This window comes from Macaca fascicularis, chromosome X (assembly GCF_037993035.2).
Source record: "Macaca fascicularis isolate 582-1 chromosome X, T2T-MFA8v1.1".
Taxonomy (NCBI): Eukaryota; Metazoa; Chordata; class Mammalia; order Primates; family Cercopithecidae; genus Macaca; species Macaca fascicularis.
The window spans coordinates 159,011,435-159,025,711 of record NC_088395.1 but is presented as its reverse complement, the minus strand read 5'-3'; the positions used below and the strand labels follow the sequence as shown (position 1 = coordinate 159,025,711).

At 55.0% G+C, this 14,277-nt stretch overlaps 1 protein-coding gene across 12 annotated transcripts in view; it reads right to left on the bottom strand.

The window, feature by feature from the left end:
- Nucleotides 1–14,277, bottom strand: part of ZNF185 (zinc finger protein 185 with LIM domain) — a 72,542-nt gene that overhangs the window by 39,618 nt on the left and 18,647 nt on the right. For 2 of the 12 annotated variants that reach the window (XM_005594873.5, XM_074028932.1), the window contains exons 5-13: nt 13,803–13,841; nt 13,610–13,687; nt 12,817–12,906; nt 11,899–11,988; nt 10,565–10,648; nt 10,227–10,268; nt 8,734–8,817; nt 8,181–8,270; nt 2,388–2,474 (exon numbers count right to left, since the gene is read on the bottom strand). In XM_005594873.5, coding sequence (XP_005594930.1) covers nt 2,388–2,474; nt 8,181–8,270; nt 8,734–8,817; nt 10,227–10,268; nt 10,565–10,648; nt 11,899–11,988; nt 12,817–12,906; nt 13,610–13,687; nt 13,803–13,841 — 684 coding nt within the window. The remainder of the gene's footprint in view (nt 1–2,387; nt 2,475–8,180; nt 8,271–8,733; nt 8,818–10,226; nt 10,269–10,564; nt 10,649–11,898; nt 11,989–12,816; nt 12,907–13,609; nt 13,688–13,802; nt 13,842–14,277) is intronic. The other 10 variants (XM_065538685.2, XM_045383247.3, XM_005594875.5 and 7 more) reach the window with 5 other exon arrangements.

Genomic DNA, 14,277 nt, shown 5'->3' with positions numbered 1-14,277 from the left:
ACCACCATTCAGTACTGCTGACCCAGTGGGCCACTCCAGCCTTCTCCCCTCCTCCCTTGACCCTGTCAACACGACCTGCCTACCTCCCTGGCCACACACCTTCCTGGTGTCTGCCTTTTTCTCCTCCCCTTCACGTGCTCCACCACCTGCTGGGCTGTCTCCTCCCCTCCCAAAGCGTCAACTGCCACCCTTGAAGCAGTGATCTCCACTTGTTCCCGCCTCTCCTCTGTACTGGCCTGCACACCCACTACCTCCCAACTGGCCCTCAGGAGGCTCACTCTCAACATGGTGAGAAGTGACTGCCCTCACCCAGCTGTCCCCAGGAGGGCTGGCCAGGTGGCTGCCACTTGCATAGTGAGGTCAGTGCCCAGCTTTCGCTGGCTCGCCACGAGCCCCATGTGAAGCTAGTTTACGCTCATGATTTCAGCTCTATTCTGTCTGCATATAACGTGGAAAGCTCTTGAGCCCTGATCACTCTCTCAAACCTCAATCACAAACCTTCAAATACCTCCCTCCTGGAAATTATGACTTCAATGCCTACGAATATACTCATCAAATGAGTTCACTCAGCAAATGCCAACTCTTTCAATCACCCCTCTCCGTCCCCCTGCTCCCTGCCCCGACTAGTACAATGAGCTATGGTGCAGAAGGTGGAAGGTGGGAGTAGGGCAGGCTGGGCGGATCTGCGTGCTCTGGACCATGTGACCTTGAGCAAGTTACTTAACCATTCAGGGTCTCAGTTTCTTAATCTGTAAAATGAGCATAGTGATTGTATCTACATCCATGCAGAATGGATGCTGCCATGCAGAATCAACAAGCCCCTCAGATGCTGCCTGGGAAAGAAACTCAGGAGAACGAGGTGACCCAGAAGAGAGGACATTTCAGGTGGAACAGAAAAATGAAGAGGGGAAAGGGCATCTCAGGCAGAGCCTCCAGCCTGCAGAGAGAAAGGCCCAGGGAGGGAGGAGCCTGCAGGTGGGGCCAGGTACTGAGTTCAGGCTGCAGAGCATAGTGGGAGGGGCTTTGCAGGGCTTTGTGCAGAGAGCTGGCATAACTACTTCTGCCCTTTGAAAACATCACCCAGGTAGATGTGGAAGGGAGTCCAGGGATGGGATAGTAGGAAACGGCTGCAGACAACTGGGTGAGTGGCAGTGGAGGCCTGAGCCAGGGGCAGAGCAATAGGGATGGAAACATCTCTAAAATAAAATGGGCAGGACTTGGTGCCTTGGGGGCAGAATTAAAAGTGGGAGGAGCCAAGGAGGAGAGTAAAGGGACTTAGAGATCGCTCAGGACTCATCTTGGGTGTCACTTCCTCCGGGAAGCTCTCCTCAAGCACTCCCACCCACGACACTGTTGAGAGGCCTCTGCTCAAAGTTCCTGCCACCCCAGGGATGAAGGGATGACCTTCAGTGTACACTCCCGCTTCTCTCCCCAGTCTCTGGCCTTCACAAGGTAAGGGGCCCAGTCTCCCTGCTTGGATCTCTCCTAGCCTCCACCCCAGCCCCTGAATCCTGCCTGCATGTCACCTGGCTGTCTGTCCTCCACCCCAGGGCAGGGGCTGAGCCCCTCGTGCTCCCTGCTGGTTGTGGCCTCCTTGACCCACCCCTCCCCAGCACAGAGCCTAGTGGCCTAGAGAGCTGTGGACTCTGACCACAGCAAGGGCCCTTCTGGGTAGAAATGAAACCTCCCAACCCGTGTTTCTACCAACCATTTGCAGGGGCAGCCCCAGCCTGTGGCCCCACCAGGGCATCCAAAGTGGCCATTTGTGAGGCCAGGAGTAATTCTGCATTCATGAGCTGGTAGGGACTGAGGGGTATGAGAGACTGAGAAAACCCACAGACCAAATTTGGAATGAAAACCAGTGGGAGGGGATAGAATGACCCCACTCTATTCCCAGTGGCCCTCTCACACAGGCAGGGCAATGTCCTCAGTGGCCTTTACGAGCTCCTTAGACCCAATCCTCCTCCCACCCCCACCAACATCCCCAGCACGGCTGACTGGTCCCATCTTCAGGGATTGGCAGGGTTGAGCTCTCACTTCCCAGGGGCTCCTGGCACACAGCATCTCTGGCTGACCTCGTTCATGCTCACGTCGGCATCTGCCTCCCCCGTCAGGCAGATGACAATTCCAGCCAGGGTGTCCTGTTCACTACTGTGTCCCAGGGTCGGGCCTGTGTCCTTACACAGACCAAGTGCTTGCTCCATAATGGTTTTGTGAGTGAAAGAATGAGATGGGGCAGAGAACCCAGGTCGACCATGCCTCCCATCAACCTGTTGGCCCTACAGTGGCAGAGCCAACCCTAGGCCTCATCATTTGCATCCTGAGGCGGCTACCTCCATCTCTAGAATGATGTGCAGGGAGCCAGGACAGCAGCAGGACCCCCATACCTCATGCCTTCCAGGTCTGGGGCCACCAGGCGGAGTCCTGCCCTGGGTGTCAGGATCTGCAGGCGGACAATTTCCTCACCTCTTGAGCTGCAGGCCAAAGGAGAGACCCAGTGGGTTGCAGGTGAGAAAAGTCTCCCCCTTCTCGGGCTGGTGAGTGCGGTGGGCTGCCCAGACCCACTGCCCCCTTTTGTTTTGCTGTCATCTCCTCCTTGGCCTTGAGCCTTGTGGGTGCTGCAGCTGAGCTCGGGCCACTGACCTTAGGCCACTTCCCCAGTCTCCCACCCCTGACCTGAGCCCAACCCTCCCTCAGGCACAGGAAGGGCCCTTCTTCGTAGAAATGAAACCTCCCAACCCGTGTTTCTACCAACCATTTGCAGGGGCAGCCCCAGCCTGTGGCCCCACCAGGGCATCCAAAGTGGCCGTTTGTGAGGCCAGGGGTAATTCCGCATTCATGGGCTGGTAGGGACTGAGGGGTATGAGAGACTGAGAAAACCCACAGACCAAATTTGAAATGAAAAACAGTGGGAGGGGATGTCGCAGACTCAGGGGTGAGGACAAAGGGCCCCTTTGAGCTTTCCTCTTGCCAGCCATGCTCAGAGCCCTCCCCCAGGTGACCACAGGCCACCCCAGACACACATCCCTCCAAATCTGATGCATTCTCTGGCTGTACTGCAAGGCATGACGCCCAGCAGGTTTGGCCATGGTGTGGCCAGGGCCAGAGAGAATATAGAGCTCTCAGGCTTTGTGGGGGTGGACCCTTCACCCCAAACTAGACCTCCTCAGGTCCATGGAGCAAAGCCTAATTCCAAGCCACATTGCAGTCACTCCTGCCTTTGACTGTCCCTGGGCACTGGAAGTGCAGACAAGCTTGATGGTGAAGCTCTGGGCCCAGCAAAGTCAGACGGGGGCAGAGAGGCATGGAAACTGACCTTGCTATGCTGTAGGGCCCAGAACAGGTTTCACCATGGGAGCAGTGGACAAGCTTTATGGAGGCATAGCCTGACCCAGGCCAGCTGAAGCAAGATCAGGGGAAGAGGAGGAGGTAGAGGCTGGCAGAGGTCCTGAATGTACAGACTAGATCTGGTATGGCAAAGGGAAGATGCAGGATGGGCTTGAAGTGGAGTGGGGGGTTTATAGGATCAGACTGGAACTTTAAAGAAGCCAGTCAGGGGTCCCAGGAGGGGTAGGGTTTGGAGTGGCCAAGGTGAAAGTGAGAAATGAGCCATGGAGGGCTGGGTCAGTGGGCTGCTCATCTCTGTCCCTCCACTTCCACCCTGGTCAGGGCCTGGAGCGCTCAAAGTGACCAGACGGAAATGGAAGGGCTACCAAGGACAAGGCCTCTCCCATCAGGAAAGCCAGGAGGGGCCCTACACACACAGACAGCTCTGACTTCTCCCCATCTCCTCTCGTGATAACGATGATGAGATCGTTATTGAGGATGATGTCATTTATGATGACAGTATAAAACCCCTGGCTGCCTCATTTAAAGCAGGTGGTGCCAGGGAACCGGGATGTCACAGGTAAGCACAACATATTTTCTCACTGGCGTTTCTGGCTCTGTCAGAGAGGAAATGGGAACAAAGTGTCACCCCAGCCTGCTCCAGTGACTGGTGTCAGACTAGGGGAATTTGGACAGACACAGAGGGAAGATGGCTGTGCGAAGACAGAGGCCGAGATGGGAGTGAGGTGGGCGCAAGCCAGGAAACACCAAGGATTGCGGGCAACAAAAGGTAAGAGAGAGGCATGGAACAGATTTTGCCCCAGAGCCTTTGGAGGAAACATGGCCTTTCCAGAATTGTGAGAGGATAAACGCCTGTGGTTTTAAGCCACTCGGTTTCTAGTACCTTGTTACAGCAGCTCCAGTAAACTAATACAGGGGTCTCTCCTCCCCTGCAACTCGCTACCCCACCACCTCCCCAGACTCCCAACCACAGACACCTCTAGTCCAATCTGAAGTCCAGGACCATGCTGGAAGGCTGCACACCCTTGGAAGGCACTCAAGGAAGAGAGGCAGGCATCTGCTGAAGCCTGAGGCCCAAAACGGATCACAGCCACCTGTGGGAATGTGAGCAACTGTGGCCTGTGCCAAACAGTGTGTGACTCGTCCTGCCAAAGAGTGAGGAGGCGGGGATGTGGGGCGGAGGGATACTACGTTTTCACTGCCTTTGGCCGCATTTCCCTTAAATGCCGGCAGGTGGAGATATTGATCTCTTCCTGTATTTGAATAAGGGTCCTGCAGTTCAGCACGCCCCAGAGCACGCCCCAGAGGATACCAGCACCCAGGCACTGTGGTAAGTACTTCAGGTGCATTATCTCATTTAGTATTTGAGACAGCCTTGGGAAGTAGCTATTACTGCTCTCCCCATTTTACCCACGGGAAAACTGACGCACGGAGAGATGAAGGGATTTGTTCAAGGTCACACAGTCAGTTCGATGCAAAGCCAGGGTTTTGTCCCGTGCCAGAAGCTGTGCTCCTACTCCCTGCTCCCCAGACGCTCTGCCAGGCAGCATGCTGGGCAGAGCCTAGGACCAAGACCCAGGAGGCCCTGCGCTGGTCAGGTGAGGCAAGCTTGACCAGAGCTGCGGGTAAAGCAGCCAGGTCTGGGGGTGTCGAGAAGGGGTGCTCCAAGAGAGGGTCCCTAAACTGGGTGCAGGTTGCAAGGGGGGCAAGAGTTATGAGGAGCTGACCTTTGCACTGTAGTTAAGGGAGACAGGGCAGGGCAGGGAGTGGGGAGAGGATAGCCTCGATGGGTCTGTGCCTGGGACAAGGCTGTGACATTCTCCTCTTCCACTCTGCCACAAACCAGCCTTTTCTGAGATGCTGCAGGACCCTGAGTTTGGTTGAGTCATTGCTCCTCACGGGCTGGGCTTCTCAGACACCAGGCAGATAGGAGCTGGGCCTGGGAGTACTGATGATGGCTGCCTGGTCCAGTGCAGCACCTAATGGGGTAGGGTCAGAGAAGACGGCCCTCCAGGGTCAGGATCAGCCAGCAGCTTTCCTGGAAGCTGCCTGGGTGAGCTCCAAATATTGAGAGACCAGAATTGGAGGAAAGAACTATCAGAAGCATCAAGCTGAGCCTCCTGTTGGGAGCTTGCTCCGGACCCTGAATCTCTAGCCTTTATTTGTTATGGCAGCCTGAGCAAACTTAAAAAGCCACCTTGCAATGACAACCATATGATGAGTATTAAACATCCAAAGGAATTTTTTGGAATAAATGTCAAAGTGCCTCTTGAATCTATAATACAGCACAGTCTAATTCTCCTCCATTATCTCTCTTTTTTTCTTCTTGTTTTACAGACAGGGTCTTGCTCTGTCACCCAGGCTAGAATGTAAGGGTGCAGTCACAGCTCATTGCAGCCTCAAACTCCTGGGCTCAGGCAGTCCTCCCACCTCAGCCTCCCAAGTAGCTGGGACTACAGGTGTACATCAATGCTCCCAACTAATTTGTAATTTTTTTTTTTTTTTTTTGGTAGAGATGGGGTCTTGCTAGGCTACCTAGGCTAGTCTCAAACTCCTGGCTTCAAGCCATCCTCCTGCCTTGGCCTCCCAAAGTGCTGGGATTACAGGCATGAGCCACCATGCCCAGCCTCCTATATTGTCTTCTAACAGGCACCTGAGGCCGAGCGTGGTGGCTCACACCTGTAATCCCAGCACTTTGGGAGGCCAAGGCAGGCAGATCACGAGGTCAGGAGTTTGAGACTAGCCTGGCCAATATGGTGAAACCCCGTCTCTACTAAAAATGCAAAAATTAGCCAGGCATGGTGGCATACACCTGTAGTCCCAGCTACTCAGGAGGCTGAGGCAGAAGAATCGCTTGAACCCGGGAGGCGGAGGTTGCAGTGAGCAGAGATCACGCCACTGTACTTGAGCCTGGGCGACAGAGCAAGACTCCATCTCAAAAACAAACAAAACAAGCAAACAAAAAGGCACCTGAATCCATTTATTGCCTTTCTTTAACAGAGAAATAAGGAGAAACGAGAACTGTATACTGTTATGGGCTGACTTGTGCCACCCAAAATTCATATGTTGAGGTCTTAACCCCCAGGACCTCAGAATGTTACTGCATTTGGAGACGGGGCCTTTAAAGAAGTGGGTGGGCCCTAATCCAATTGGACCAATGTCCTTAAAAGAAGTGATTAGGGTCTGGGCGCGGTGGCTCATGCCTGCAATCCCAGCACTTTGGGAGGCCAAGACAGGATGATTTGAGTCCTAGAGTTCCAGACCAGTCTGGGCAACATGGTGAAACCCTGTCTCTACAAAAAATAAAAAAATTTTAAAAAAACAACAAAAAAAAAAACTAGCTGGTTATGGTGGCATGTGCCTATAGCCCCAGCTACTCAGGAGGCTAAGGTTGGAGGATCTCTTGAGCCTGGGAGGTCGAGGCTGCAGTGAGTGGTGACTGTGCCACTGCACTCCAGCCTGGGCGACAGAGTGAGACTCTGTCTCAAAAAACGAGAAGTAATTAGGATGCAGGCATACACAGACAGGGATGAGCACATAAGGACCCAGGGAGAAGATGGAGTCTACCAGTCAAGGAGAGAGACTCAAGAGGAACCAATCTTGCCATCACCTTGATCTCAGACTTCTAGCCTCCAGAAGTGGGAGATGATAAATTTCTGTGGTTTAAGCCCCCCAGTGTGTGGTATAATACTTTGCTGTGGCAGCCTTTGCCCCCATATCCCTCAATTGCCAAGTTCCCTAGATCAGGGGTCCCCAACCCCGGCCTGAGGACCAGTACCAGTCCGTGGCCTGCTGGGAACCAGGCTGCACAGTAGGAGGTAAGCTAGCGATCATTACTGCCTTAGCTCTGCCTGCTGTCAGATCAGCAGATTCTCATAAGAGCACGAACCGTATTGTGAACTACACATGTGAGAGATCTAGATTGTGCACTCCTTATGAGAATCCAATGCCTGATGATGATGAAGGTGGATTCTGAGGTGGAACAGTTTCATCCTGAAACCATCCCCTGCCCCGTCCCGTGGAAAAATTGTCTTTCACGAAACCAATCCCTGGTGCCAAAAAGACTGGGGACCTCTGCCCTAGATATTGCCTTGTAAAGAAATCTCAAATCTTCTTTTCCACATTTTCTAAGGTTCTTATGGACCAAAGTTCTTATGGGGAGAGTCAGACAACTGAGAAAATCAAGAGACGGAGAGAGTGAAAAGGAGGAGCACCCTGGCAGTCTGCTGCCTGGGGCCATGGAGAGACCTGGCCTCGTGCTCCTGGCTCCCTCTGTCAGTGTTTCTGTCTCCCTCGCAGCACCGGGGAAGTAACCCTGAGGACATTGGTCACCTGTCTATAAATGGCTGTGGAGCTCAAATTGGGGGATTGCTATGGTATTAGGAGAGCCTGAACAGCCCTTGGGGGCCTGGGAAGTGACCTGTAGGGACAGGCCCTCTCCCCTTCTGGATGCAGGGGTCTTCCAAGGGTGCTACAGAGATGCAGCTCTTAGGAGACCTAGATTTGAGCAAAGGTCTCAATCCAGCAGGCACTTTAAACAGCAGCGACAACAGTGGTGGCTCTCCCTACAGGACTGGTAGCACCATTCTGCACAAAGTACAGGAAGGTATTAGTTGTCCACAGACAAGAGAGCACCATTATCTGCCCAGATTCTCAGGGATCAGAAATCAGGACAAATCACGGCCCTTCCTGGAGTGAGATCACCAGCACTCAGCCTGTCCTTGCCCCGTCATCCCACTGCCACACCCTCTCCAGCTGGCAGAACCAGCCAGCCAGGCTGGCGGGAAGCCATCACACCCACTCACAAGCCAGAGTCAGCTCTCGGCACCCACCTGAGCTCCTGGCTCCCACCGGGGCTAGGCATACTCGGCAGGCACCCGATCCAAATTGCCTGAGACGCTTTGGTCCTGCCTTCATCCGCACTGGCAAAGAAGGTGGCTGTGAGAGGCTCTGGAGATGTCAGAGCCTCCTCCCTGGGCATGCTGAACATGGCTAACTTATTGGAGTGCAAGGAGCAAGTCTGACAATGGCAGGCTACTGCCATGGTGGCTGGCCCTCTCAAACCCCAAGGATGGTACTTTTTCTTGGGGTGTTCAAGTTGCCACCAGGCTCAGTGGTGCAAGGGTTAAGGTGACACAGATACATACTCAACAGACCAGAGCCAGGTGCTCTCTCCCGGGAGGCTGGACTGTTTTGCTCCTTTCAGCCCTGGGACATCCAGCCAGATGGGCCCTTACTGATTTCTTTGTCCCATCTTGTCACTGGGCACATAGAGACACTGATCTCTAAGCCCAGCATGGAGGTGCCCTGACTGAGGTTCCTTAGTGACTGAGTGGCAGGTGTAGCAGCCACCAGCCCTAGGCAGAGATGAGCGCAATGGATTACCTGTTTGGGCCGGGAGTGGATCTTGCCAGAGCAGATGGGTCCTGGCTCTTCTCAGAAGGCCCGTCCTCTTCCACCACCTCCACCCTTTGAGCAAGAAGAGAAATGGTGCTCGTGGTCTTCTTGGCTGCCCTGGAGCTTGCAGGCCTTGAAGGACATGCTTCCAGTGGTGTCTAACTGGCCCAACCCTTCAGGATCACGGCCAAGAGGTGGCCCAGGCTGGGGGTTCAGTGATTCCAGCTCAGGATAAGGACAGCATACTGGCTTGAATAGTGTCCCCCCAAAATTCGTGTCCCCTGGAACCTGTGACTGTAACCTTATTTGGAAATAGGGTGTTTGCAGATGTAATCAGGTAAGATGAGGTCATACTGGAATAGGATGGGTCCTAAATCCAATGACCGCTGTCCTTGTAAGAAGAGGGAAATCTGGACACAGACACACAGGGAAGAGAAGGCCATGTGAAGACAGAGGCACAGACTGGAGTGATGCAGGTACAAGCCAAGGAACGCCAAGGATCGCCAACCACCACCAGAAGCCAGGAGAGTGGCCTGGGACGGTTTCTCCCTCAGAGCCTCCAGAAGGAACCCACCCTGCTAACACCTTGATCTGGACTTCTGGTCTCCAGAACCGGGAGATAAGTCTTTTCTGGTTTTTTAAGCTGCTCAGTTTGTGGTACTGCGTTACAGAAACCACAGGAACCAAATGGAACCAGGAAGACCCCCCGCCATTCTCTGTCACTTCCTTTGTGCTGACCCCATCCCTGCTCTCTGTATTCCTGCCAACCTTCCGGTCTTCCAACACAGCAAGCTAGTCCCACCCCGGGCCTGGGCACCATGGGGCCCTCTGCCTGGGGCAATTGGCATGCTGTCTTCTCTTGGGTTTTCAGTCCCCAGCTAGCCACCTCAGCATGGAGAGAGGCCTTCCCTGTCCACTCAACTGGAAGTCCCTCAAATTCAACTTTCCAGAATTTTCTTTCCTGCTTTCCCCTGAATATTTTCCTCCTCCAGAAGGTGCCCTGTCTCAACTAATGGTGACACCCCTCCCTCAGTCAGCTGGAGTGTCCTGACGTTCTGATCATTCCCTATTAAGCCCTGTTCACCCTTTAGGGCCCATCTCCAATGTCACAGTCACCTCCCAGGGGAAGTTCTCCTGATGGCCCAGGTTTTGATCCTGCGTGACAGCAGAAGGCAAGGCAAGAGGCAAGCAACAGGGGCAGGGGAACAACTCCCAGAGGCCCTTGGAAATGCTCCATCTTGGGTCAGGGACCCAGCCCCATTAGCCATTGGCAAATGGAAGAGCTTGACCACATATGCTACCACATATGCTACCACAGCCTCCAGACAGAAGCCCCCAGCCCCTCACAACTTCCCCTGCTCAGGGACAGTAGCCCCCACATCCACATCCCCTCTACACAGCTCCCACATGACACCCCAGCTGACGGAAGGCCTTCCTGTGGCCAGTAACAGGCTTCCAAGATGTCCCTTGATGACACTTACCTCTTCGCAATAAACGGCGCCTGTGTCTCCTGGGTAGGACTGCTTGAAACGAAAGAGAAAGGCAAAGCTTTGGGCAGAGCCCGTGGGCAGGTGACATCAAGACTGCTTTACCCCAGGGGGTCCTGGGTCCTCTCCCATTCCCGGCACTTCACCTTCCCTGGTGGTAACTGCCAGACCTCTCCATTTTCTAGAAAGTACATCTGAGAATCTGAGAAGGCTCAGCTAGGAAGGTCCTTGGGAGTGATCTCTCCACCCACCCTTTCATCAGCCAGAGAAGGCTGGAGCTCTGAGGAGAGGAGAGCTGTCCTAGAGCCTGGAGCCAGTTGGTGGCAACTCACCCAGTGCTCTTCTTGACTGCCGACAGGACGTAGGAGTGCTCCCGGGGAGCTGTTCTCCTCAGAACACTGCTTGCAGCCTCTGACCTGGGGTGACACGGGGTGGGGGAGCATCTGATGGGTGCCAAGCTGGACATGCTCTGCCAGCCTAGCCTGGGATGGACTCGGGATGACTTAGGGCCAGCCCAGGGAGGCAAGGTATGGGAGAAACCAGATTTGCACCTGCTCCAAGGACTATTCAAAAGAAATGTAGAAACTGAAGGAAGGGCAGCCCACGTTTATCAAGTGTGTGGCATGTGCCCGGCTCTGCGCCAGATGCCAATGTCCTCGCATTGGTTTATTGCTCTTCTCAATCCAGGAAAGTAGGTGCTAGTATCCTCTGCAATTTACAGATGAGGAAACTGAGTCCAAGAAGCTTTCATTATTTGCCCAAGAGCACTCACCTAGCAGGTGGCAGAGCTGGCATTCAATGCTAGGCCACTCTTAGCTTCTGGCTCTTTTCCTTGCTCCACCCAGGCCTGGGGGCCCCTGCCACTGTGAACTATCCCCTGAGGATAGCCAATCTGCCAGGGCCTTTGGCAGTGGGGCTTTGCTGTGATTCCTGTGCCACAGATGGGTCAGCAGATACGGAACTGGTGGCTAGCTGAGCCCAGAGAGGGGAGGGCTTTATTTCCTCAGGGCCCAACTGCTGTACAGGCCCCAAGCCGAAGGCATACAAAAGGTGCTTAAAAAACCCTGTCACAGTTCACCAGTACTGGGTGGTGTGTGGTCAGTCCCCATGGACAAAGGACTGAGGAGGGGCAAGGGTCCATGGAACTTTGCTGGCCTGCGTGGATGAGGGCAACTTGGTGCAGAGACTGGGGTAGAATTTCAGCAGCATGGGGCACACTCCCACTGCTGTGCGTGCTTGGGGCTCAGTTTGGGGTCCAGGGGCATTCAGAACTGTGGAGTCAACCCCTGCCCCCAAGGCATGCAGATCATGCAGATAGAGGGTACTGGCTTCTCCTTGAATATTTTTGTCCAACTGTCTCAGGGTCCTTTCTAACAAACCGATTTAGAGCCCTGAAGAGCCTCCAAATGAGGTTTTTCCCTGGACGCACAGTACGTAGGTTCTACCCCACAGAAGGTTCTCAAGGGCCCCTCAGCTGGCCCAACACTGAGTGGGTGGTTCTGGCACTCAAAGAATGACCCCTATTCTCATGCTCCATGGGCTACCGCTGATGGCCTACGTGTTGTGCATTTTGTCACCCCAACCAGTTCAATTCATTCCAGCAGTCTTCGAAGACTCAGGCTCCTGCCCTGCCCCCTGGGATGCCCAAAAGGCACCATTCCGTTACCTCCGCTTCTGTTCATCTGAGGAGAAAGGCACCTCCTCCTCCTCCTCGGTGTCCCCTGATGTAGAGCTGCGCCTGACATTGTAGGGTGCCCTAAGAGAGGGGAGAGGCACTTTTCTGTCATAGGCTGCCACCCTCAGCAGCTTGGCTTCCTGGCTTTCAACAACAGTGACAAGGCAAGTCAGTATCTCTGCCTTTGGGCCTTAGTTCATGCCACTTGTTCCTCCTTGAGAGCCAGCTCTCCCCTCCCTCCCTGTTTGAGCCTCTCTCCTTCCCTAGGAAGGTTACCCAGATGCTCCCCATCCCTGGATGGTGGAGGCAAGGGACAAACAACAGAAAGATGTGGTCCCCTGGGAACTAGAGGCACAATTCACACCTCTGTCCAGAGAACCCCCCTCCCTGAGCATACAGTGGGGGGTGGGGGGCTTTGAAAGGGACCCCAAGGGGAGCACGAGGGGGAACCCCAAAGGTTTCTATCCAAGAAGCAGCTCAGATTTAGGCACACGATGCTCAGACTGACAGCAGCACCCTGAGGATCCCCAGGCCCCCAGCCCAGCGCAGCCAGGCAGAGCACCTGAGGCTCGGCAGGGTGCAGGGCCAAGCCCAGGAAGCACAACCAGCCAGCAGCAGCCTCACGACCCATGATCCTTTCCCCAGATCCGTGGGGCCCCTCCTACAAGCTTCCTGCAGTCCCTCCTCTGCCTCAGATTAGACGTGCAATGTGCACTGCCATCCAGTTTTCTGGGACTTGTTACCCTCTGGTGGCTCCAGGCCACAGCTGCAACTGGCAGGGAGTGTCAGGCAGGCGGGACTTCCCGGGCTGCGCTCGGAGGCAAGTAGCCAGCTGCCTTCAGCGGACCCAGAGTTTGGACTTGTTCCTTGGAGGAGGGAACCACGGTGAGCCTGGTGTTGCATACTCACAGCTTCTTGTAATCCTCAGTGGTCATCTTGTAGCCAGAGGAGGAGGGGCGGGGAGGACCAGTGTTAGCTGTTCTCACCAGACTGGCAGCACTAGAGAGGAGAATGTTCCATGTATCTACCTGCAGGCTCCGTCCTGCCTCCAGATTTGGCCATACAGCCCAGTGGACACGTGATAGGTGGGCCAGGAACTGCCTGGGAGCCTTTCCTCTCTGCTTTTGGCCCTGACAGACACCCAGAACTGTGCTGCTCAGAACAGGGCAGCCCCTGCTGCATAGGCAAATCCCACCGAGCTTCAGGGAACAGCCCAGAGGGCTCTTGCCTATGTCTTTGCTTCCTGTTTCCTGATCCCTTTGGCCTTTCCAGTCTGATGGAGCCCCAGGCAATGTCTGATGCCAAGGTGCTTGAATTACATACAACTTCAGCCTTCTCAATGCCATCAGCAAGTCAAGTCAAGGGTGCCCACTGCCAGGCTAGGGGGACTCTACACCCAGCCCCTCCCAAACTCCTGCACCTCTCTGTCCCAGTAGCCAGGACTGACCCCAGGACAAGGACACTGTTAGTGGCCCAGGACCTCCCAGAGACCCACACATCCAGTTGGGACTGCCAGTCCCACCCCAACCCATCTCCTCTGGCCACCCCACCCTGCTCTCCAGGATCCTGCCCTACACAGGATGAGAACTGGCACCTCCAAGGCCCCACACTCCTGACAGGCAGAGCGCTCTCTCTGCCACGAGCCCAGACCAGGCCCTCACACCTCCCCACTGGCCGACTGGCCAACACCCCATGGACACACCTTTTTGGAGTCCCGTTGGCCTTGGGGAACTGCTGCTGGGGCTGGGAAGAGCTGTCTATGGGCTTGGTGAACACTCCCCTAAAAGAGAGCCCAGGAGATGCTGGTGAGCTCCCTGGAGGGGCTGGAGGGGTAAGAAGTCAAGGGGTGGTACGAGTGGGCACAGGAAAGCCGGCAGAGTCCTGCGGTCACTTACCGGATGATGTAGCCAGTCGGAGCCCTTGTGCTCGGAGGCCTGCCAAAGGGAAGGAGGGGTGGAGTGAAGCGAGGTTTGCTGGAGGGCTCAGGTCATCCTACTTTATCCTGCCCTTAACTATAGCAAATAAGGTTGGCTGGCAAGTGCTCCAGGTGTCCCAGTACAGCAGAAACGAGGGGTGCCAGCCCCCTGTGCCCCCAGTCAGGTGCCTGCTCCATTCTGCCTGTTTCCTTCATGCTCCCCCAGGAAAACAGCCCAAGGTGACTCCTCATGGCAGGTTGATGGCCTCTCCAAAGTCCAGCTTCTCCTTGGCCAGCCGGGCCCCAGTGCTGCGCCGAGGGAGCGCTCCTCTCAGCTAACAGCCATCCCATCCTCTGTGCTTGGGGCTGAACCAGTGCAGGCTGGAGGCTCCCCAGTCAGAGCCAGAGGCTTCCCCTCAGCCCGGGGCCTGACCTGATCTCCCTCAACAGCCTCC